General features: G+C 40.5%; 1 protein-coding gene across 1 annotated transcript; it reads right to left on the minus strand.

Annotated features, from left to right (window-relative positions):
* Positions 1-3,006: 3,006 nt before the first annotated feature.
* On the minus strand, positions 3,007-21,832 carry SNAPC3 (small nuclear RNA activating complex polypeptide 3). The gene is made up of 9 exons (XM_079330670.1): positions 21,544-21,832; positions 15,460-15,537; positions 14,160-14,244; positions 12,123-12,227; positions 11,451-11,600; positions 7,918-8,000; positions 6,518-6,682; positions 5,550-5,657; positions 3,007-3,881 (listed from the first exon to the last, which is right to left on the minus strand). Exons 1-9 carry the CDS (start codon positions 21,765-21,767, stop codon positions 3,734-3,736), a joined length of 1,146 nt encoding a protein of 381 aa, XP_079186796.1. The 5' UTR covers positions 21,768-21,832; the 3' UTR covers positions 3,007-3,733.
* Between the last annotated feature and the right edge of the window lie 1,841 nt (positions 21,833-23,673).

The raw sequence follows: 23,673 nt of genomic DNA on the forward strand, positions 1-23,673 counted from the left end.
GATCCTGTAGGTGAGGGCCCATGTCCTTTCTGCACTGCCTTTTGATATTTTTATATTAAAAAATCCAACCTCTTTTATTTATATTGTGCCCACAGTTCTGGAGAGCTTCAACCCCAGGTGAAGTTTGAGCACGTGTATTCTCCCTGCAGTGAGGAGTCCCCTGTCCTTGCTTCACTAAACACACACCTTCTTGCTCTGCCTGGACTCAAAGAATATCCCTACTCAGCTAACCTGGCCTCTCTCTTTGCCAGGTTGGCACTTGACATTTTGAGATGGACTGCTCCTCTGTTTGAATAGCTTTCAGATCTTGAAGACAGTGCCTGAAGTTAAACCTGCAAGTTCAATCACCATGGCAGCTCCAGTATGAAACTCTCTCTGGTAGATGGTCTTCAATGACTGGCCTCCACAGACTGTGGCTTTTGGCAATCTCTAGCATTTTGCAACAGACTGATGTCAACAGTCGGGCATGACTAACATGACATGGCTGTACAGCTTGACCCTCAGATAAGCAGCATTCTCATTTAGCTTACAAACAGATGTCACTTACTATATGCTGGATTTTGCAGATTTCCACATTCCAACTATTCATAAGATGCACTTTATTGAAGCTTCAAGAAACTCAAAATGACTTCCACTTTTACCCTTGAAAGTATTTCTGTAAAGATATTACTGAAAATCCTCATATAAAGCATTCCTCAATTTTGACTATCCGTTTTTATCAAATCTTATGCCAAAAAAAAAAGGAAAAAAGATACTATATATTTGACAAGGATGCTGAATTGCCACATGCACCTGGTTTTTACACAAGTATTGATAAGCTGACTCATCTGTCACAACTGTTTCAGAGATAATGGGTCACAGTGCCACTGCTTCAAAGAATTGAGATTGGATGCAGAGATGAAGTTCCTGATTGTGTGATGCGATCAATCTGTCCGTACAACTGCTTGGGCTTTTGCTGCTTAAATTTACCACCCATTAACTAGCCAGAAATAACCTAAGTTCACAAAGTCTCACATGACTGTAGAAAAGGTCATCTCACCTTCAAAGACGCCTGCATGGCCCTAAACTGTGTTTCTTGAAAGATACAAACATAAGAGCTGAGACTGACTGGACAGTCACTTAAAAGTCTCACAAGGAATAAGGCTGGTTCTTTCTTAAGAAAGAAAGTACAGCTATGCACAAAATTTAAAGCAGAGTTAATTTTAACAACAGCATCCCTACTTCAAGAATGGAGTTCACTACAGCTTAAAATACTGTGCAGCCCTGTTGAGTTGCTCATCATTCAAGTACATATGGGACTCTCATGGCAATGTTACAAGTGCCTGGATAGCAGTGGGAAGTGCTATAGGATTGTCTATATGAATCATATTTTGCTTTGGAATTTCATATGAACAATAAAAGCAGAGGGACCTCCCCTGTTCCTCAATACAAGAAACAGTTTCGTATCACCTTGTCAGCAAGGCAAAAACTTTCATTAGGTGTTTGGGAAGTTTGAAATAACTTTTAAAGGATCATACTGCCTAATCACTGAGTGTTTAATACAACAAACATCAAATCCAAAAGCCACCTACAGATTCAGGTTAATGTTTTTGAGATTCAATTAGCAACACACAACAAGGGATTATTAAAAAGGAAAATTTTTTCTCATTTTTTGTCATGATGTAATAAACCTGCTTGGACATTTTCATCATCAAAACAATCACAGCATTTAATAAGTTGCTAAAAAAAAATCCATCTGATTTATAGAGATTTAGCTATAAATGGGCACTGTATACAATGCTGGATTTCACTCATTCACAAAGATTTATCAAATCAAGACCACACCCAGTTGTCCTGAGAAAGTTTCTGGGATCTTGAAAATCTATGACTTAGTGTAACCTTTATGTGCTATTGGTCATTTACGATGAATCACTGCATGTCATACAAACAGCAAGCTTGTAAAATTATTCTTCTCTGTTTAGTAGTTAAGTGCTGAACACTCTCAACTCCCACACCCAGACTGTGGCTAGCTTCTCTCAGCCTTACTAGAAGTATGGGAGACTAGCTCACTAAAATTTCTTAATCTGCAGGGACACCAATTTTTAAATATATTTGACCTTAACTTTTAATTAAGAAGATAAATGGCTTGTATGAAAGACAGCATATTTGAGTCAAATTAATTTAATGAAAGGGTAAGCTCACATTTTGCCACTCCTTTCTACGGCTAAAGACAAAAAAATGCCCCCACAAAAAAAAACCTTCTGATTGCTGCTTTAGAACTTGTAGAACTCTCTGTATGATCTCTCATCCAATACTGAAGAGGACTGGGAAACCTCCACAGATACGGGAGTCAGCTGAAAGAGGACGAGAGAGGGGAAAGATAAGGACTAGCAACTTGTGAGGCAAATGCTGAGTTTGCAACCAGAGCTGTAGAGTAGAGGATGTTTAAAGCAGCTGCCACAGCACCAGAGCCCAGCCCCAGCAATTGGACTTGTCACAGTTGTGATGGGCAGGGCACTCCCTTTACTGCAGATTCCTGAAGGACTATCACCACCTGCTTTTACAAGTGGTTGGTTCATTAAAATACACAAGCCAATGGCTGGCTGGTTTGTATGTTAGGAAAAAAACACCAACACTTCTTTTCATTGTTCCTGAAAAAAAGCATGGATTTATATTCACACGACTTAATACATCACCAGAAATCAGTAAGATATGGGAGTGATCCATGGAGTCCTACAAGTGCTTCAGGTACCTGTGTTTCAAGACACCTAAGATAATCAAGTCAGCAGTGGCAGAATCTGCAGCCACAGGACCTAAACAGGATTCAGTATGTCACTTTTCTGTATGTGGACTGTCAGAGGAGGCTGTCTTCCCCCAACCAGAACTATCTGAAGTTTTCAAAAGAAAAGCAGCTAGCATTAACTTCCCTAAACAACAAAGATGGCCACTAATATCCCCTTAATTCCAGAAGATTTTAAAAAAGAGAGTATCTGTCTTGACAGAGTTTCAGTTTAACACGAGACTAGGAACTATAAAATCACTACATTTAATAAAATAAAACATTACTTACAATAACAGAATGATACTAAGAAAACATGCACAATGAATACTGTATACACTGTAAACAGTTGACAAAGTTATTTAAAAGGCAAGCTACAATTCAGTAATGGTGAAATGTAGTTTCCTCTTTACAGAGTCAGTCCTCAGAGTCAGGAACCAGGGACAGCAGAAGCCTCCAGATGCAAGCTTTCATTTGTAGGAAAAACCAAGAGTTTAACCAACATTCTGAGCTTCTCTCCCAGAAATATTCTCCTTCCTGCAAATTCAGTGCCATCCACCTTTATTCAAATATGACAACTGCCTGAGTTTTCAAGGTAAGATATACATAGACCATGTTCTCATCCTCAGAGGTTTACAGAACCTTGGACGCACAGAGCTTCTCAAAATCATGGTTTCTTTTGCCAGGTATTCTCAAACATCCAGGTTTTACAATGCATAGCATCCAAATGACTGCAATGTTGTAAAAGTGTATGATATTTTTCCAAGCCAACTTATCTGTAAAATCATACTTACTCAGAGAAACACACTAGATAGACTTCAAGTGCAAGGGGCTCATTCCAGCTCACAGGAAAGGATTACATGCCTAACCTGAAACCCAGCAGTAGGCTCAAACCTCAAGTTGTCCAGTGGTTTTAACAGTGAGAGCAACAGATTCAACAATGTCATTCACTGAATTAATCCTTGCGCGTCAGTTTCAATTGAAAATCCCAGGATCCACATAAGGATATGCAAGAAACTCCCCCAGTTTATTGCCTTCTGCATCGTAATGGAGCATCCGAAAACAAACATCACAGAAGAAACAAGGATCCTCAGGTGCCAGACTGTCTCTGTTGGTTACCCACCTGCAGGTTACAAAACACAAGGAGGTTTTTTTGAGTGCAACACACTGTGGCAAACATCTCAACATTTTACTCAGGGCTGGGGACGGCAGCAAAAAAACATCAGTAATCATTTTATATACCCAAGGTACTACCTATATTGCATATCTCCCATCCCATGCATACAGCTCATTTCCAAACTCTGCAACCATTCCATGTCAATCCCAGCAGCTACAGAAGCACTTCCTGAGAAACTCCTTGAACCTATGTAGCTGCTACATAGCTGTGGCCATCTAAGTCATAAAAGATAAATATTTTTTTCCCCTTAATGCAAGAAACTGAAATGCAGCAGACATGTATTGATCGAGCTCCTCTGAGTAATCTAAAGCATTTGAGAGTCTAAAAGCAAACCAAGGACCCAAACAATGTAGACAAGACAAGGTGTGGACTGCAGCACACTCCAGCAGGCACTGAAGTTAACATGAACACAAGTTAACATGCACAAGGAGGGCCTGTCATGTCACTGAGTAATTAATTTTTGATAGCACTCAAGAGGCCATGACAGCTGAAGGCCTCTGGTGATTACAGATGCTTCTGCACAGATTAGAACACACTGGTAGCCAGCCAAAGCAGCTCTGCTGTCTGTGGTTTGGCATGTTCCCCTTAGGCTTAGTGCTTAATCCTGGTTTTAATTTAATGCATTTACATCACCTCTGGTAATGCCCTCCCCATCCCATCTTTCCTCCATATTGACCCTTTGGCTCCACCTCCCCTTATGGCCAAATGCCTCACAGATTATAGGCCCTTGTGAAAGCATCCTCAGGACTCTGCATAACACTAGGATGGAGTACCGTCTTCAGAGGGAATTGGCTCTTTGCCTGATTCTAAGGAAGTCTAAAGCCAAACAAGTCTAAAGCAGGACACTGAAGACACAGTTGCTGTGTTAAAGAGAGGCTGAGAGTATAAGCTGTCCTGAGGAAAAAAAACAAAAGGCAACTAGTGCTTTTGCAAATAAACCATTCATATCTATAAAATCAGGGATCCTAGCCTAGTCTTTAGATAAATTTCTACTGTTTATTGAAAGTCTGTCTCGTATCTAAATTCATACCACTACAGTGTATAAAGAGCACCAAATTCATATTCTGCTCTTTAAAGTGCAGAAAATCACAAAGAGTCCTTTCAAGAACAGCTGCAGAACACACAGTTTGCAGGTAAAGTTCAGGAGTTTCCTGTAGTGAAAGTTAAATGCCTTTCAAAAATTTCTAGATTTTATTCTGTTGGGGTTGGACAGATCTGAATCTCTGCAGATGCTAGATCAAACAAAAGTGCTGTATGATTTCTGGCCAATTAATTTGAAACATGTCTTGCAATGGAGGAAAATGCAGCACTTTCTCCCAAAAGCAGGATCTTCAAAAGTAATTTATAAGATAGCCGAGCTCTAGATACACAAAAGAACATAAGCCAAGTAATTTATCTCTTACTCATTTTGTTATTTTGAAACTCCTTAACCAATTCTAAATGAACACTACCTGAAAGAAGACTTTTCCTGGTTAGAGAGGTCAACTGCTTGAAGAGTGAATATTATTATTATGAAACACATACAGAGCTTTGATTTTTACTATTTTTTTAAGTCAGTAGCAGCACATAGAAAGACTTAACTAAGATGACAATAGCATCAAGAATGTAGCATACCTTGCTGTATACATCTTGCACACAAAGCATTTTCTGGTACATAGCCAATGTTTCTTGACTAGCAAGGGATATAGATTCCTATCCAGGCAGTCATCATGATGGATAAGCCTTGAGGGAAATAAATAGATACAACACATACAATAAAGAAATTTATCTGAACATAAGCATGGACATTGAAGATAAGGTATCATTTAAATTCCCAAGCAAACTATGACTAGATGTCCGTTTAACATTTCTTAACACAGATGAAGGTCTTGAGATAGACTGCCAGTTGTACCATCTGTGGATTTTACGGTCACAAGTAAATTCAGTTTGTGCAGTAACTGAGAAGTCTTCACACCATCTCCTTCCTGTGATCTTTTTAAAACTTTTATGTCCTATACAGACTAACAAGCTATTGTCAGGTGATTCTTCAGATCATCTATGTGCAACATCTATGGTTTTCTCTAGGTTATGTTCCTTTTGGAAACCACAATATATTATCAATATTTTGATAAACTAGGCTCCTGCAAACAGAAAATTACTCAACCCACTATTTCCATTCCTCTATTATCTTTTCAGTTCCTGCTCTTCAGCTTCCAGTTCAAACTAATAGTCCAGTTGAGTCCAGCCAAAGCCTACAACATTCCCTGGTGCTCCAGAACCAGTATGTAAATCTGCCACACATTAGCACTACACAGAAAAATCTTGACACTGGTGGTTGCCATTCCTGTTATACAGCAGTCACAGCACACTAATTACAAAGCAGTCTTTGTATGCAAATTAAAAAGAAAAAAGCAAAGATTACTCCCCTTCTTTCAGAGATATTCCCATGTATATGGAAGAAAAAATTAAGCTCAGCAGAAGGCAGCAGAATAATCTTAAAGCAAATAAGTTAGTCTAACAAAATTTGGCATTTAATGCCTGAATTTCGTCCAGAGAAGGCTTACTTTCATTTGCCTAAGGACTCCCAAAGAATAGTAACTTACCTTATATCTGTGATTATAATGATATGTTCACAGTTCCCTTGGTGGCAGTAAAGGTATGGAAAGCCAATTTTGAGGAATAAATCATTAAATACATAGTCCTCCATCTTAACAGAACGAAAATTTTCATAGCCTCTGTCATGAGATTCTGACCACTCTATAATTGTTCTGAAAATAGAAAGGCCATCAGCATAGCAAAGATATGAAACCATGAATGCAGAGAAAAAGATGCCTTGGGGACATGCAAAACTCTTCACAGAGACATCATAAAATGATGGAAATAGAAACAGTTCATGACATTTTTGTAATAATTTATGGTGATTTCACAGCAATACTACAACACCATAGAACTGTTCACTTCCCTTATGGAACATCTGCCTTTCAGTCCTCACCAGGCTGCTTCCTGATGAGTTTTAGAAAGTGTATGCTCCTGATGGCACCCATCCAGGTCAGACTGTTTGCAGAACAATACTCTTTAATAGTAAGTCTTCCAGTAATTCAAGTTACTAGCAGGTCATTTTGCCCTCTTGGTCAATGATTTCATTTTAAAGTATTAAAAAACTTTTTTTTAAATTTTGTTTTTGTCAAGGAGAAACACAAAGCTGACAAGTGCAGATACATTTCCAAAATTTAACACTGGAAGGGCACTGGCCTGTGTGAATTTCTTTTTGGCACTCTTATACATCTAACTCTACAAGCTGTGTATGCTATAACAAACACATCTGGGAAGACCATTGTTGTTCACAGACAGAAAGACAAGAAATAAAATATTAATTTTCCTGAAGTCACACACAAAGTTTGGCATAACAACAGGGTCTAACAGGGTCAGCTCTTCCATACCAGCCATTTTAAGCATTTTGGTCTCCTAAACCTCACCAGTGTAACAAACAGCAAGACCAAACTCCCTTAAAATATCAGGTATCTTTTCTGATCACAGACCCCATGTTGACTTTACAATAAAGGCATTCAGCACATTTTTAAGACTGAGCAGGAAAAACACTGCTACATAGCTGAGCTTGTTGTCTTTCTGACCCATCTTCTACCTCACAGGCAAGTCTTTTGATTGCCATCACAAGTAGGGAAGGTACTTAAAAACCCAGTACAAAATGCCACCTGTCACTTTACACATAAATCCCATCTCAATAGAGGAAAACAGGATTTGCAGGTTAAAAAATGGATTCATATTCTTTTCAAAAGGGAAGCAAATGGAAGAAATATGTAGTGCAAGTAAAGTTAAACTTCTCTTTTAATTGGTAAAAACCAATTAATCATGGAAAAACAATAGGAAAAGTCCATTTTAGCTTAATACTCTAGACATTCATTAACACCACAAGTTAGAAACAAAATTAAACAAATTTTACATTCCTTAAGGTTTTCCTTAGCCAACATCTGGAATACCATACCTGCTCAGATCTCTGCATTCTGGGTATCTTTTATCATTATAGAAGATGCCTTCAAAGTAGAAGAAAGCAGATTTGTAAAGATCCTGAGAGACAGGAAGAGAAGTCTCCATTAGTATTATGAGAAAATAAACACCTTAAACAAGAACATGTCAAAAATCCAAGCATTTTAGGTATCTAAATTATATTAAGAGACCTTATTCTACAGGTGTCTAAGAAAAGTTCTGCTCTGATTGTAGATGCTGATGTGACAACTGGACTCATACTGTGTAGCCAACTATGCAGCTACTCTGCTGATACTGTTCTCAAGCCACTACACATTACTTTGATATTCTTCTCTTATTTCCCCATCATTGCAGCTATGGACTTCTATAAAAACATAGAACAAGAACACAGGCATCACTGCACTAATTCAGTAATTGCAAGGACTGACTTTAAAAAATAATAATCTTTTAAAAAAATTAGCAAACTGCAGTGTGTTTACTTGGGGTGGCTACCAGATAACTATCCAGCTGCTCTCTCACTCCTCTTTCTTAACAGGAGTGGGAAATTAAGTAAGGCAGGCAAGCTCATGGGTTCAGATGAAGAAAAAGCAAAACAAAAGAGAAAAAATTTTAAAAATTTAAAAATAAGAGAAAAAGCAAAAGCTGCATGCAGAAGCAAACAAAAAAAAGTAAGATTTATTCTCTATTTTCCATCAGCAAGTGATGGTCAGGGATTGGAATAAGCTGCTCAGGGAAGTGGTGAAACCACCACTCCTGGGAATGTTGAAAAGGTGTGTGAGTGTGGCACTTGGAGATATGGTTTAGAGAACATAGTGACATGTTAATGTTTAGCTCAGCTTCTGTTGATTTGGCATCTGGCAACTGTTGCACTGTTGGTATGAGTGCCATAAATTATTAATTATCTTAATAAAATATTAATTATCTTAATAAAATATTAATTATATCTGATAGAAAGAATGTTAAAAATGGACTGCCTACATGTGACAAATTTTGTAATTAAGGAAGAACTTGGAAGGATGATAAATTTTCTTGTGAGACTCTAGAACTGAGGTGACTGGAGGTTCAAGAATCACCTGTGTGACTTGTTTATACAGATGTGACCAGGAAGTGCTCTCAAGTGTAGCTGTGCACGTGTGCACATCTGCATGCAAGGGACAAGGCTTCTTTGTCATTTCACTAAGAAGCACTTTGTGCTCTGATTAAATGCACAGAGGGTTAACTTGGTATGAGTCAACTTCCACCCCAGCAGCCCCTGTGCATGTTCTGCATTTTTGGCAAGAGGGAGTTAATACACCAGTTTTGGCTACTGCTGAGCAGTGCTTACACAGCTTTAAGGCTGTGTCTCCAAGTCTCCCCAAGACCAGTGGGCTGGGGCTGGGTGAGAGGCAGAGAGAGAATGTAGCTGGGACAGCTGAGTCAAAGGACATCCCATGTCACAAGATGCTGCAGTCAGCAATAAAAGCTGGAAGAAATGAGGAAGGGGCTATTCATGGTGAAAGCATTTGTTTTCCAAAGCATCCACTATGCATCCACTAGGCCTCAGGAAGTGGCTGGAATAGAATCACAGAATCATTAAGGCTGTAAAAGATCATCAAGTTCAACTATTAACCTAGCACCGCTATGTTCACACAAGTCCCACATCCACACATTTTTTCATGGCAGATGATTCCACAGCTTCCCTGGGTAGCCTGTTACAATGTCTGACTACCCTTGCAGTGAAGAAATATTTCCCAATATCCAATCTAAACCTTCTTTGGTACAATTTGAGGGCGTTTCCTCTCATCCTGTCTCTTGTTACCCCGGAGAACTGACTACATACTCCTCACTCTCCTTTCAGCTGTAAGAGAGGGATAATGTCCCTCTTTAGCCTTCATTTCCCCCTCAGCCACTTCAAGGACTGAATAAAGATTTTCCCTCTTTATTCTAAATGGGAAAACCATGGACAACCAGGCATTCTCCATCACCAGACTAGTCTGGGGATGCTCATTTGTGCCCAGACATGTCTTTGAACTATTAACTTTAGACTGTCAAAACACAGAAAAATCAGACACCAGGATGAAACACAGGACTTCTCGGATGACCTGCATGAAGACACAGTGGTTGGAATGTTTTTTACATTCAGATTCTTTGATTCACTTCTGTCTGTTACTGTTACCCTCTCTGCTGCTGACACAAACCTGGAATAAGTGGCTGATATACCAGATGATCCCATTGCCAGCCAGAGGGATCTTAACAGCCCAGAGATATGGGCAAACAAGAACTTGGTGAGGTTGAGCAAGAGAAGGGAAAAGTCTTGCCACTAGGGATAAACAAGTTGATACTCCAATGTATGCTGAGGGTCACTCAGCTGAAGAGCAGCTAGGCAAAGAGGACCTGGAGATGCTGGTGGATCCCAAACTGAACATGAGCCAACAATACGTCCTTGCAGCTAAGACAGCAGATGGAGAAGATAGGATCCTGTGCTGCAATAGATAAAATACCACCAGCAGGTCAAGGGAGGTGATCCTTCAGCTCTCCTCAGCACTAGTGAGACCATACCCAAAGGCCTGTTCTTCAGCCCTTCAACCTAAAGGCTGCCCCGTATAAGAGAGACATGGACATACTAGTCTCACAAGGGCGATGAAGATGAAAGGACTGCAGCATGTGTCCTAAAAAGAGTGACTGAGGGAGCTGTGAGTTAGAACCCTGAAGAGAAAGCTCAGGTAGGAGAATCTTAACATACACAATACCTCTAAGGAGGGTGCAAAGAGGATGGATCCAGGCTCCTTTTAGTGATCCCGAGTGACAGGATCAGAGTCAGTAAGCATAAACTGAAACATACACATTTGCCCTGAATATCAAGAAACACTTCTTTACTGACACAGGTGACTGAACACTGACACAGGTTGTCCAGGGATGTTGTACAACATCCATCCCTGGAGATGAGAAAAAATGTCAGGACATGGTCATGGACAACTGGCTGTAGGTGGCCTTGCTTGAGCAGAAGGAGTAGAACAGATGACCTCTGTAAGTCCCTTTCAACCTCAACCACTCTGTGACATGATATATATGTCATATAATGTATGATCAAAGTAATTCAATTCCAGTATTTTCAACTGGATTATTTGTTTTGACAATATCCAGAGAACACATAGCAGCTTTGGGAGACAAGAACAATCTTCATCCGTACATTTGATCAGCATTCAGTTACAAACAACAAGGCATAGTAGGATGGTCTAGCTTATTATTATTGTAGGATTAAGCTATTACCTCTGGTGTTTCAGAACACAGCTCAGAATCAAATCAGTCCACTCAAACACATATACACGAAACTCACTGCTTGTATTTCACGATGATGTTTTACTTGGTACTGCACAAAACACACCATCTTGGTAATGACACTATTAAGTATTTACTTGTAGTGCAACCAACAAGCAGAACCAATGCAGATGAATTTAGTGCTGAAGAAAAAACAACGGAACAAAATTCTGCCTCCTTCTCTATGTTTTCAAGACTCCTATACATGTAGGGGGTTCCACATCAAAAGCTTACCTTGCTGATGTGCTCTGGTGCTTGATCGGGCTGACTGCTGAACTCGCCGCCTATCTGGAGATCACTGACGCAGGAAATCGAGTCTCTCAGCTCAGTGAGCTTCTGGCTGCCCAGTACAAGGACTGTTTGGTAGGGTTTGTGATCTTTATGCTACAAAGAACAGAGCATACAAACTTCAGATAAATTATAACTTGTCAGCATCAGCCCTGCTCTTCATTTGATGGCTTAAGGTCATTACTGGAAGTATCTGGCACATCACTTCTCTGAACAGCATCTTGCCACAGCCTCTCCTAAGACTGACACTTAATAGTTTTATTCAGAAACTCCCAAGTTTCCATTGGAAACATTCTCTATTGGAAAGTGCAGAAAAGACAGCAAGCCTGAGCTCACTTATCCCAAATCCAGAATGAGTACTTAAGTTGTCCTGTATTTAGTTTCAGGTTTTGAGCTTCCTGTAAAATAAATTAACTACTGTGGAATTATTGTAAAAGTTCCATTATGTAAACCACTAACAGAATGAAAGCCAGATTCTGAAAGAGCCTTGAGAAATTACCAGAGTTGAAGAGTTTACCATGTCTTCGGGAGATTCATTGATTTTAAACAGCTTGGGAGAGCAAGATATTATCTGAAAAGGAAAAAATCAGAATACAACCCAGAGAAAGTCACACCAACCTTCTGAAATATAACAGGATAAAAGATGTTCAGAGTTAAAAGTAGTTCTCCCTCCTCAATTAGATCTGTCGGATTGTCTGGCCTCTTTCCAGTTGCATGTGACTCCTGGAAAAACATACACACACATGTATATCATATGCATATGTATATTATATTGGCAACCACACACACACACACAGATATATATATCCCTGGGTATATATAATAAACCTTGGGTAACAGCCCCAGAAATGCTGCAAAATGCTAACTCATTTTTCACAATGTAGCCTTCTAAATTGCAAACAGCTTACTTCCTCCAAGGTGGAAAGGTGAGAAACTGTTTCAATTACTGATTTCAAGCATATTCCTTCATTTCTCAGCTTTATTGCAAGAAAACTGTCTGCTCCTTGGTTACTGAGAGGCCCTGCATACAGAAATTAGAAGCTGCTGTCATTCTGCCCTCATGGAACTCAGCTAGCAACTTTTACCACTTAATGCTTTGAAATGTTCTTTGAATGCTTTCATATGTAAAGGGGGATTGCAACCCTTAACCTGGGAAATACTAACCTAGAAAATAGAACAAAATATATGAAAATTCCAGTTTGTGCAACACTTTCTCTTTTCGGGGAAGCTAGACATAGCCAGAGGCCACAAATTCTCCAAAATTCAAACCCAAAATCCAGCAGTACCCTTGCCACAGTACTGTGTCCTAGAAAAGAAGTAAATGCATCCCTATACTTCCATCCTGCTTTGTGTTTAAGACACAGCCCAGCTGTGAAAATGAGGGAAGGTACTTTTCTATGGCTACTTCCTCCTTTTCCAACAATCAAGAGAGAATATTCCTACACAAAGACCTCCCGCCAGCATGGAGTATTCCTCACATTTAGTAACTTGTATACAACTTGTATTCCTGCGAGACTCAGAGATACTTGTGCTCCCTGCTTTGCATCTGCCTTCTTCATGTGACATATTCCAAACTCATGTTTCTTACTGCTCTCCTCCTGTACAAATGCATCACGGTCCCAAACACAAAATCATAGCTCTGACACAGCCGGCTTAAAGAATGCAATAAATGACAATGTGCTCATTATTCAGAAACAGCAGTAAGACACCACTCACTGAAACCCTTTATGAAGGTTTCTGTTGCTAATATTTTCTCAGATATTCCCCAGGCTAAAAGCTCAGCAGAGTAGTTGCATCATGTGATTTACATAATGAGCCTGGGTCTCTGAACAGCTGAAAGATGGTAACTCACGACAGACAAACTCATGAGAGACCAGGAAATCTCAAGAGAAAAACAAGTCTAATAGTCACAAGAGATTTTTTTCCTCACTACACTTCTATCCCTAATTTTTACAGCACTTCAGTGTCCCTGAAAAAGTTCAACGAATGTGTATATGTGGTGCTTAGGAACACAGTTTAGTGGTGGATCTGGCAGTGTTAAGGTAATGGTTGGATTCAATGATCCTAAAGGTCTTCTGACCTTAATAATTCTATAAAAATTTATGAAATAAGGTTTTCCTGTTTTGGACTTCAACGGCTGTGAAGAAATATTTTTTAAAAAATATATTAAGCATATAAGTTAAAATTTCCAATAAGGCTTTTGAGAGGCTGATGACTACATTCTTGGTTCCTGGCAGTTTAGAGAGGCTGAAAAACTTGGGCTACAAAGCTCAGAATTAGGAATTTACCACCACTGTGCTGCTACTGTTTTCTTCTTTCAGCCCTACTGAAACAATGAAGCTAAGTTTCTTACAGTGGATTCCAGGAGCAAAACCATTACACATTTTGTCTAGCTCTAGGTCTAGTTGTAAGTTCACAGCACCTAAAATTAGCAGTCATATAGAGGCAATGGTGGAGTTCCTCCTTAACTACATCCAGTGTTAAAAGACAGTTAAGAGCAGGCTTCCTGCCCTTTCTATAAAATGTCTTTATCTTCACCTGCAAACTTCTATCTGCAAACAATTGCAGTGTATATTTGATAGTGGAGAATAAAAATCAACCATAAGTTGCATTACTTGGCTGTCTTGAGAGCCTAAAAGATGACAAGCAACTTACCATCTCATAGGTAAGAGTTTCTTGTCTGCAAGCCCGATCCACAATAATTTTTTCTTCTCTCCTCTCTAAGGCCTTCTTTCTAATTCTGAGGGGCAGGAACACAAAATGTTGTTTCAACAATTTCCATGTAGAATTTCAAGAATTTAATATTTTTAAATGACAGAAGCTACTACAGAGCAGCTTTCAAAAAGCAAGATTCCTCTCTTAGTAGAACAGACTAACTTAAAATACTCATCTTCTGACTCTCATAAAACCTGATAATGCACAGACCAGTTTAGGGATTTCAGCTTGGGGGTTTTTCACCCCTATGTGCAAATGACAGGTTGACTGTGAGTAATTTTACACTAACAACAAAAAACAGCAAAATGTTGTCTGCAGAGGCTGTCCTAGGACAAAATGTTTTGTGTCCTATAAGGAAGCCATTTCAACAATTCTTTCTGCTTCATAAAAATTGAATTCATGTTCAAGCAACACACAAGGAAAAAAACAACCTACAAATATTCTTTCTCAGCCCTATAGCATAGACACTTTAGAAAAACCCAAAAGCAAACCTTCATTACCATTTGTAGAAGAAAGAATTTCGTACATAAAATACTTACTAAAATACAGGTATTTAACCACTGCATGAACACTCAGTCCTTAACACCCAGGACAAGTTTACTTATCCTCCAGATGTCCACAAGGATTTTCAGTAACTATCAGGCTTAACACTGATCACAGTCTAAACACATTTCTTTGCATTAGTGCCATGTAAAGGACAGCAAGGGCCTGAACTGGCCAGGTTTGACAACTGGTAGAAACCTTACATATCTTGGTTACCTTTGAAATGCACCAGAAGTATCAATGAATTCCATGAATTAAACAAAATTCAACAAAACACAGTGGTTCAGATAAAGAGGTTATCTGGATACAGCATCAGTACCTACAGTCTGGCTGTTACAGTGTTACTAAGAGGTACCAGAGGTATGAGACAGGCGTTTTTGGAGGAACCTCACATACAATTATCAGAATGCCCCTGCACACTCCAAACTTAGGCACTACTTCAGAAGCACCTAGGTCCAGAAATCCTTTTACCGATAAGAAAGATGGCATGTTCTGTATATCTTAACAAAAAATTCCTAAGCAACATTCAATCAGAAGACTCATGCCAATGGCTGCATCATTAGCTGGTGGTTTCCGCCCTTATGGTATTTTTGTGCTGTGCTTCAGAAAGCATTGCCTGCTTAGGGAAGAAGCAGCCAGCCATACTGCCATGCTGATTTTCCACCCCAACCCAAGTAAAAGCACTGTAGCAGCATACCGAAGAGTGAGCAGACTGCTATCTTCAGGAATAACATTTGGGTCCTCTTCTTTTTCAGAAGACATTAACGTATCAATGCTAGAACAATAAAAAAAATAACAGACAGGATCACAGAATCATAGAACAGTTTGGGTTGTAAGGGACCTTAAAAGATCATCTAGCTCCATTCCCCCCAGTAGCATTGTCAGGGACACCTTTCACTGCGACTAGGCTGCTCATGGGCATATCCAACCTGCTCCTCAACACTTCCAGGGACGGAGCATCTACAAATTCTCTGGGCAACCTGTTCCAGGGCCTCACCACTCTAAACAGTAAACAATTTCTTCCTGATATCCAATCTAAATCTAGAGCTATCCTCTTTGGACAGGGCAGCGATTTCTCAGTCTGTGTAGAATTATGAGAGGCAGGAACCTGGAGGTGGTTTCCCCACGTGACCCCATTTATGACTTCCCATTTCAGGTTATGCACTGTAGCACACCAGATACAGAGGAATCATCATATGTACATCCCTTCCTCTGCAGTCCTTTGCAGAAGCATTAATCACAAAAGAATTTTATCCAGCTTAAAAACCAGAGAGGGAAAACATATTTAAAACAGAGAACCTGCTTTGAATCAGACTCAATTGCTTTTGTCTCTCCACTTTTGCAGACTATATAAAGGCAGTGCTTACTCCAGTGCCTAAGTTCACCTTCAGTTTGAATCCCAGCAAACTCCTGCACAAACTCATCTCTTTATGGGACAAAACTACCACCAGTGAAGTCCAGGAAAACCTTTCAGACTGTACCATTTATCAACAATAACACTTATGATTTCATTATGCTCTTCCTCACTATAATTTCATAATATGTCCCACGTCAACAAGAGTATCACTACAGTAATGAATAATGCTTTGGAGAGGAACCACATGGGAATACAAAGTAACTGAGAAATAGAAGTCTGGAATCCACTATTATCAGCTGACAATAAGCAAAAGTCAGAGACAAAATTTTGATTGTGGACAGATGGCTTTGTTCTGAGTCAAGAAAGTCACTCTGTATTGACAGTAATACCAATATACTATTGTTTAGTTACTTACCATTCAGCAACATACTAAGTTTTAAACTTTTTGTTTCACAGTTTTCATCTCAAACAGAAAATAATTATTTTAAAGTTGAAAATGGGATTCTTTCAGAAGCACATTTTAAAAGGAACTTTGCAGTAATGAGCCACAACCTCCTCAAACAGAATGAGTCATATCCTTAGAGTCCCACCTGAGGAAGTGGAGGCAGAGACGACCAAGTGAATCCTGTTTTAAATGTAGACTGAAATACAGGTGAGAAATAGTAATTTAACTAACAGGAAGATGGAGAACGGCACTTTGGAGAACACAGTCCAACCATTAGCCTTTTAGACAGGACTGTTCTCCAGGCAGCATAGAGCTGTGTTATGAACAGCTCACATAATTAAGTAAAGGACATTCCCCTGATAGATAAATCAAATCACAACTGACCCACTCTGTAAAACTGACAACATGACCAAATTATTTATCCAAAGTCTTCCGGCACATGGATCAGTGACCCCATTCACAAAACAGCCCAAGACACTTGAATATATACCATTTTGAATAAATGACTTTGTATTCAATTCCTTAAACACTACAGGTATTATATGCAGGATCTGAAAATGTCTATTACTCACCACTGAGAAGTTTCACTTGCATCAAAGATGACAGTTTCCCATTTTCTTTCTGTGCCAGAATCCACCAAAAAAGTCAGAACTTACTAACAATACTTGTGCTTTTCTTTCTTCCCATAGCCCTAGGTGCAATCTCTGCCTGTGCGATGCACACCATGACCATTAATTGCCTGCTTCTGAGAAAAAAATAACATCTCCCGAAAAGCTTCTACAAGCAGACATTATATAAAATATGTGATATTAAACAGCTTCCTCTTTTCTCTTGTAAGGACTGAAAGGTAGCTAGTATAAAGGCATTCTGACATTAAATGTCTGACAAGTTTCACGGAACCCTGCAAGCACTGGTACTGTCACTTCTCACTCCTGAAAAGTCAGAAAGGAAAAGCAGCGCACCTTTTTTAGTATTAAAAATCAGTCTGATAATTAATTACATATGTCATTGCACCACGTGCACTGAAGCCTTGAAAGACTTTGCTGTGTGGCCTTACACACAGGCCATGCTGGAGCTCCCCTGTGTAACTCCACTGCTACCAGAGGAACCACACAGGCAACACTCAGTCCATGGTCCTCAGGAAACCGAGCTTTGCAAACAGGAAGTATATGCTGATCCCTCCATAAATGAAGGCTAAGTCAGTGTCAGACACCAAAGACACAGAAATGCATGCAATACAGAGTTCGCACTAGGAACAACTCACTGACTACCACAAGCTTGGGATCCTACTGTGTCCCCACAGAGACTATTCTCTGTGTGCATGACAAATTCACTTAGTGCACACAGTTACAATAGAGGGGAAAACACTGGCCATACTGTTTAATGGAAACCAAGCTGAAGTGTAGGACAGTAACAAGGAACAATATTTGAAAGTGTTACTTGAAAAAAGTGAAATGCAAAGTGTTATATGAATTCATGTCCCCTATAAAGATATTTTAAGGTGACTGAAAAAAAGGCCAAAGAGAACTCTCTGGAAATGTAGACTTGGAAACAGACTACCAATGAAGGTTTTAATCACTGTCACTTTACTTTTCCCAGAATATTCTAGCAGCACAATGAGCTTTCTCTTTTAGAAATTCAAATATATTTTAGTATTTGGCCTGATATTTTATAATAAGCAGATAGAGTGCTCATATTACTCTTTATATTGCACAAATTTTGAAGGCAGTACTTTCATCACCTTTGAGACACTAAGACCACAAGACGCTAAATACTAATACGTTAAGACGTTAATGCTAGCTTAATGCAGCTTTATAACACATCCCAAGAGATATTTACAACTACCCCTTCTAATAAAACAAGAAGGTAAATTAGGGCTGAAGCTGAATAAGGTACCTGCAAGCCCCACCTCTCTTGACCTATCGAAAACCCACAGTGATTTGAGGCTTTGTCTGCCCTATACATGCACACAACAAATCTCACAGAAGAAAAAAACGGAGTAACAAAACTCATCATCTCCAACATTCAAGGACATCAGTCACTCAAGCACCAATTACGAATATCAAGGTAAACTTCTTTGCTCACAGACTTCTGAGGCATTTGAACAGTACTTAGAATTTTACTCTTTTGATACCTTGGTCATTTAAGAGACCTACTGATGAAATTACTGATAGAACCTTCCAGATAAAGACACAATTTTACACCTATTTAAGATCTGATGAAAACATAAATCTCTTTTATGATTATCAGCATACAACTTGAGCAATATGTAGTTCTTACTGAGTCAAATGCAAGTGAGTGAAGACACAAATTTTTTCCTGCATTCTGTTGCAGGAATGTATTACAGGAAGAAAATACAATAAAATAATAATAATAAAACAAAAACAAGCAAGTAAAACAACAAGAAAAAATGAACCAACAAATAAACCAAAAAACCAACCAACCAAAACAAACAAAAATTAGACAAAACAAAACAAAAGCCCCGCCCCCCAAAAAAAAACAACCAAGAAAATGCCAACAAACCCCCCCCAAAAAAAAAAACAAAAAAAAAACCCAAACCAACCAAACAAATAAAAACCCAGAATAACCACATTGCACTGGGGTGCCCAAAGAGTTAAATAGCATTTAAACATGATACCATTTCTCCTCACCAGAAGACTCCACATTGTCAGGAATACTTATATATAGGCTATGTCACTGCTCTGAAAAAGATTTAATGATGGATATTGAAAAACTTCATCCTGAAGCCATGAAAGATTCTTTTAAACTAACACCATTTTAAAAATAGATGAAGGAGTATTCACATCTTCCTCTCTTCTACCCAAAGAAGTCCTACTTAATTTGTCAGAAGTTTCCTTAGAAGTAATTTGTAAATAAGTAAGTAAAAATGCCAGAAAAATCTGTGTTTATATCCATTATGTGTTCATTTGAGCACTTACATTTACACCAGTAATAAATGTGATCCCAGGATATCATAGAACAGATCTTGATATAGCCCAGTGTTCTCATCTCTCCTCAAGGGAGGAATATGAGCAGCTCTGAGCAGGTGAGTGAATGTGATCAGAGATAGTAATTTGAGATTGGCCAGTGTTACAAAAAGACTCAAGAGGCTAGGGCTATTTAATTTAAAAGCAAAAGCACATGGAGATTACGGATTGGGATTTCCAGTCTGAATAGCAGAAAGGTCACACCAGGATGTACAGGTTTAGCTTCATTCTCCAACAAAGCCAAAAGGCTGCCATGTGAACAGTTCTCTCCCCTTCACAGATCACCAGTCTTTTTTCTCTTTTCCCAAATGACCACTGTTCACAGTACACTCAGTCTCAGACTGACAACATAGCTCTAACACCAGCAAATGCAGCCAGTAAGTGAAATGCAGCAGGTGTAAACTGAAGAAAGCAGAAGAGAAAGAAAAAAGTGGAAACCACAGGAAAAACCTCCTTGGAATTCAAATGAAAAATGCAACAGGCCCAGGCAACAGAGCTGCCACAGAGAGTAAGGCACAGCACAGGAGCAACCAGGGACCATATACACTCAAAAGAGTTTACAGACTAATTGTCACAGTTTCTGTCACTCCAGATTATTTTTTTTTTTAAGACAACATCATCCTCTATTTTTACTAAGTCTAGTAACGGCAAAAATTTGTTAGTCACCAGAATTGTGACAGCAGAAGCACAAAGACCTACAGACAGGATCAGAACTCTGGCAATGTCTTCCTTACTGATGTACTACAGATAAAGTACCAGCTGTTATGCTTTCTACAGGGATTACTGCCTGGAATCAGGCCTTTTCTGCAGGTGAAGGAAAATTCTAACTATCCACATGACCTGAAAGCCTTCCAGCCATAACGTTAGATGCTGCTACTGCTTTAATACCCACAAAGTACTTATATAGCTCTGACTTCACCACCAGCCCTGAGAAAAACAAGTCAGTGGAGGCTCAGGACCAAGAGACACTCAACAGGTAGTGTATGCTGCCAGGCACCTGAACTACTCTAAATGACATTTTTAAAGGATTCAAACTAGAAGAGAGTAGGGTTAGATTAGTATTAGGAAGTTGTCAGCTGTGAGGGTGCTGAGGCACTGGAACAGCTTGCACAGAGAAACTGTGGATGTTTATCTCTGGCAGTGTTCAAGGCCAGGCTGGATGGGGCTTTGAGCAATCTGCTCTAGTGAAAGGTGTCCCTGACCTTGACAGGGGGATTGGAACAAGATAATCTCTAAAGTCCCTTCCAACCCAAAGCATTCTGTGATTCTATGCTTCTTTGTTAAGATAAACAGATGCTTGGCTTATTTCTTCATGTAAGGTATATGTTTCATTCTGTAACTGGCGTCTTCTAATACCATGAAGATGTTCAGGTATCTTTAAGTACTTTACCATGCTGCTAAGTGTTAACCAAATTAACTTTAAGCACCAAACTGTTTGTTCAAATTCACAGACATAATACAGATTCCACAACTGGAGCGCTGCCTCCAGAAAAACTGTTTGCCTTCAGGGTGTATTTGTCCTATGATGTTGGTGACCAACTCTTCATAAGGAGTGCTACAGGATAAGGAGTATTCAGTACAAATGAAAAAGCGGTTGGGTACTAGGAAGAAATTTTTTACTGTGACGGTGATGAGGCACTGGAACAGGTTGTCCCGAAAAGTTGTGGATGCTGGAATCTTGGCAGTGTTCAAGGCCAGGCTGGATGGAGCTCTCTATGCTATTTGGTCTAGTGGAATGTGTCCCTGGATATGGCATGGGGCTATATGGCCTTTAAGGTCCATTCCAACCCTGACCGTCTATGATTCTGTCTTTACTCAGGAAACAGGAACAAACGAGTGCCATAGGCCCGGAAAGGCAGCTCTGAAGAGGTTTTGCCCGAGCAGAGGAACCGCCGCGGCGTCAGGCGACAGCACCAGCCACCTCCCCCTCACCAGCGCCGAGCATCCCCCTCGCACCCGAGCCGTAAATTGGAGACAACCTGGCTTCCCCACCTGCAGACGGCGCGCAGCTCGGCCGCCGTGCCCAGCGCGCAGCCCAGAGCCCCCGCCACGGCCGCGTCCGCCTCCTCTGCCGCCTCCTCCGCCGCCAGCGAGAGGTCGGGCGGCCCCAGCAGGCGCCGCCAGCCGAGGCCCAGGGCGCCCACGCGGAACGCGCGCGTGTACAGCTCCGCCGCCTCGTAGTCGGGGGCCGCTGCTTCTGTCATATCCGCGGCCATGGCCGCCAGGGCCACCCTCCGCCTGGCTCCGCCACACGCGTCACGGGCCGCGGGCGGGGCGGCTCTGCTGGACGGGGCGGCTCTGCTGGGCGGGGCGGCACTGTTGGGCGGAGCGGAGGGGAGCGGAACGGCCATGAGGGGCAGAGCGGCCCTGAGGGGCGGAGCGGAGGGGAGCGGAGCGTCCCTGCTGGGCGGCCCTGCTGGGCGGAGCGGGGCGGCCATGAGGGGCAGAGCGGCCCTGCTGGGCGGAGCGGAGCGGGGCGGTGTGAGGGGCGTCGCGTGACCGGGGAAGTGACTTCCGAGCTTGTCCTGCCAGGCGGGAGCCGCCGGTCAGCGTTCGCTAGGGAGAAAACAGAAACGTCCTCCCAAAAAACAGAAAACAAGCCAAAACACATACCACCCCAAAAATAATTTCTCAATTAATTAAAAAACGCACTGCGTCAGTTGTTCTAGAGCCGTACAAACACTTTCACACAACATCACAGAATCTATGTTAAATAACAAATCTGTGAGATCATTGAGTCCAACCTATGACGGAAGCTTGTTATCTAGATCGCCAAAATTTATGTACCACATGCAGTTTTTCCTTAAATACCATTAGGGACAATGACTCCACCGCCTCCCTGGACAGCCCGCTCCAATCAGGCTTTCTGTGAAGGAATTCTTTCCAATGTCCAACCTAGACCTCCTCTGGAACAGCTTAAGACTGTCCTCTCATTCTGCTACTTGTTATCTGGGGGGAAAACAAATCCCCACCTGGCTACAAACTCTTATAATTCTGAAGTGAAAATTTATTGCATTGGTACAATGAACATGGCTAATGAAATACATAACCTTTTACCTGACTAACACTGCTTCTACCAACATTTTAAAAGGATATATATGTGCCAACTAGCTGTGAATTCCCCCCTGAAATTGTGTGACAAAGCTGACACAAGTACAACCGGTTGAGGAAGACAACAGAAGTAAATTTGGATTGCCCTAACCTGATATACCCGATGCACATACCCATTGAACCACAGCCTTGCGCTTGCTTTGAGACAAAATATTAATGGAATCAGAGAATCAAAGTATGGTTTGAGTTCAAAGTGGTTTGAGTAGTAACTGGATCATCTAGTTACAACCCTCACTGCTGTGAACATGGATACCTTCTAGTAGAACAGGTTGCTCAAAGGCCAGTCTCTCCTGGTCTTGGACAGTGCTTGGGTTGGAGCATCCACATCTTTTCTGGGCATCCTGCTCCAGTGCCTAACCCTCATAGAAATGAACTTCCTCCTGACATCTAATCTAAACTTGCCTTCTTTCAATTTAAAACCATTGCCTCTTGTCTTGCCACTGCCTGCCTTTATAAAAACTCTTTTTCCTTTTCGTAAAACCCCTTGAGGTACTGAGAGGCAATAGGAAAGGCTCTCTGAAGCCTTCTTTTCTCCATAGAGAAAATCTATCTCAGCTATTCCTCTTACTTCTCTAAGTAGAAAAATTATGCTGGGAAATGAGGTATATTATCAGATGGTGTTTGAAGCAAGGGGCGAAGATAAGACGTGAAAAAGTTCATGAAAGGAGACTGGGGTTTTGCATGCTGTATGAAATGGGCAGAATGCTGAGAGAAGGTTATGAGATTTGTCTGCTAGTTTCACAATGCAAAGTTCAGAATGTAAGAAAGCTCAGCCAGAGCATATTTTGCTTTGCTTAGCAATAACAAATATAACAAGGTATAGCAATAACAAGGTCTAAAGCCCTTATACCTCTCCCAGTTATATTTAGACTTGCACAGCATTTCAATGCTGAATTCTTTTATTAGCACTCATTAACCTCTGACTCTTAATTATAGTTATTATTCCTCATTATGAAAGTTTTGCTAAGCTTCATTTTTCCTGTAAGTATAGACAGTCTCTGTTTCTTCCTC

Source organism: Erithacus rubecula, assembly GCF_903797595.1.
Source record: "Erithacus rubecula genome assembly, chromosome: Z".
NCBI lineage: Eukaryota > Metazoa > Chordata > Aves > Passeriformes > Muscicapidae > Erithacus > Erithacus rubecula.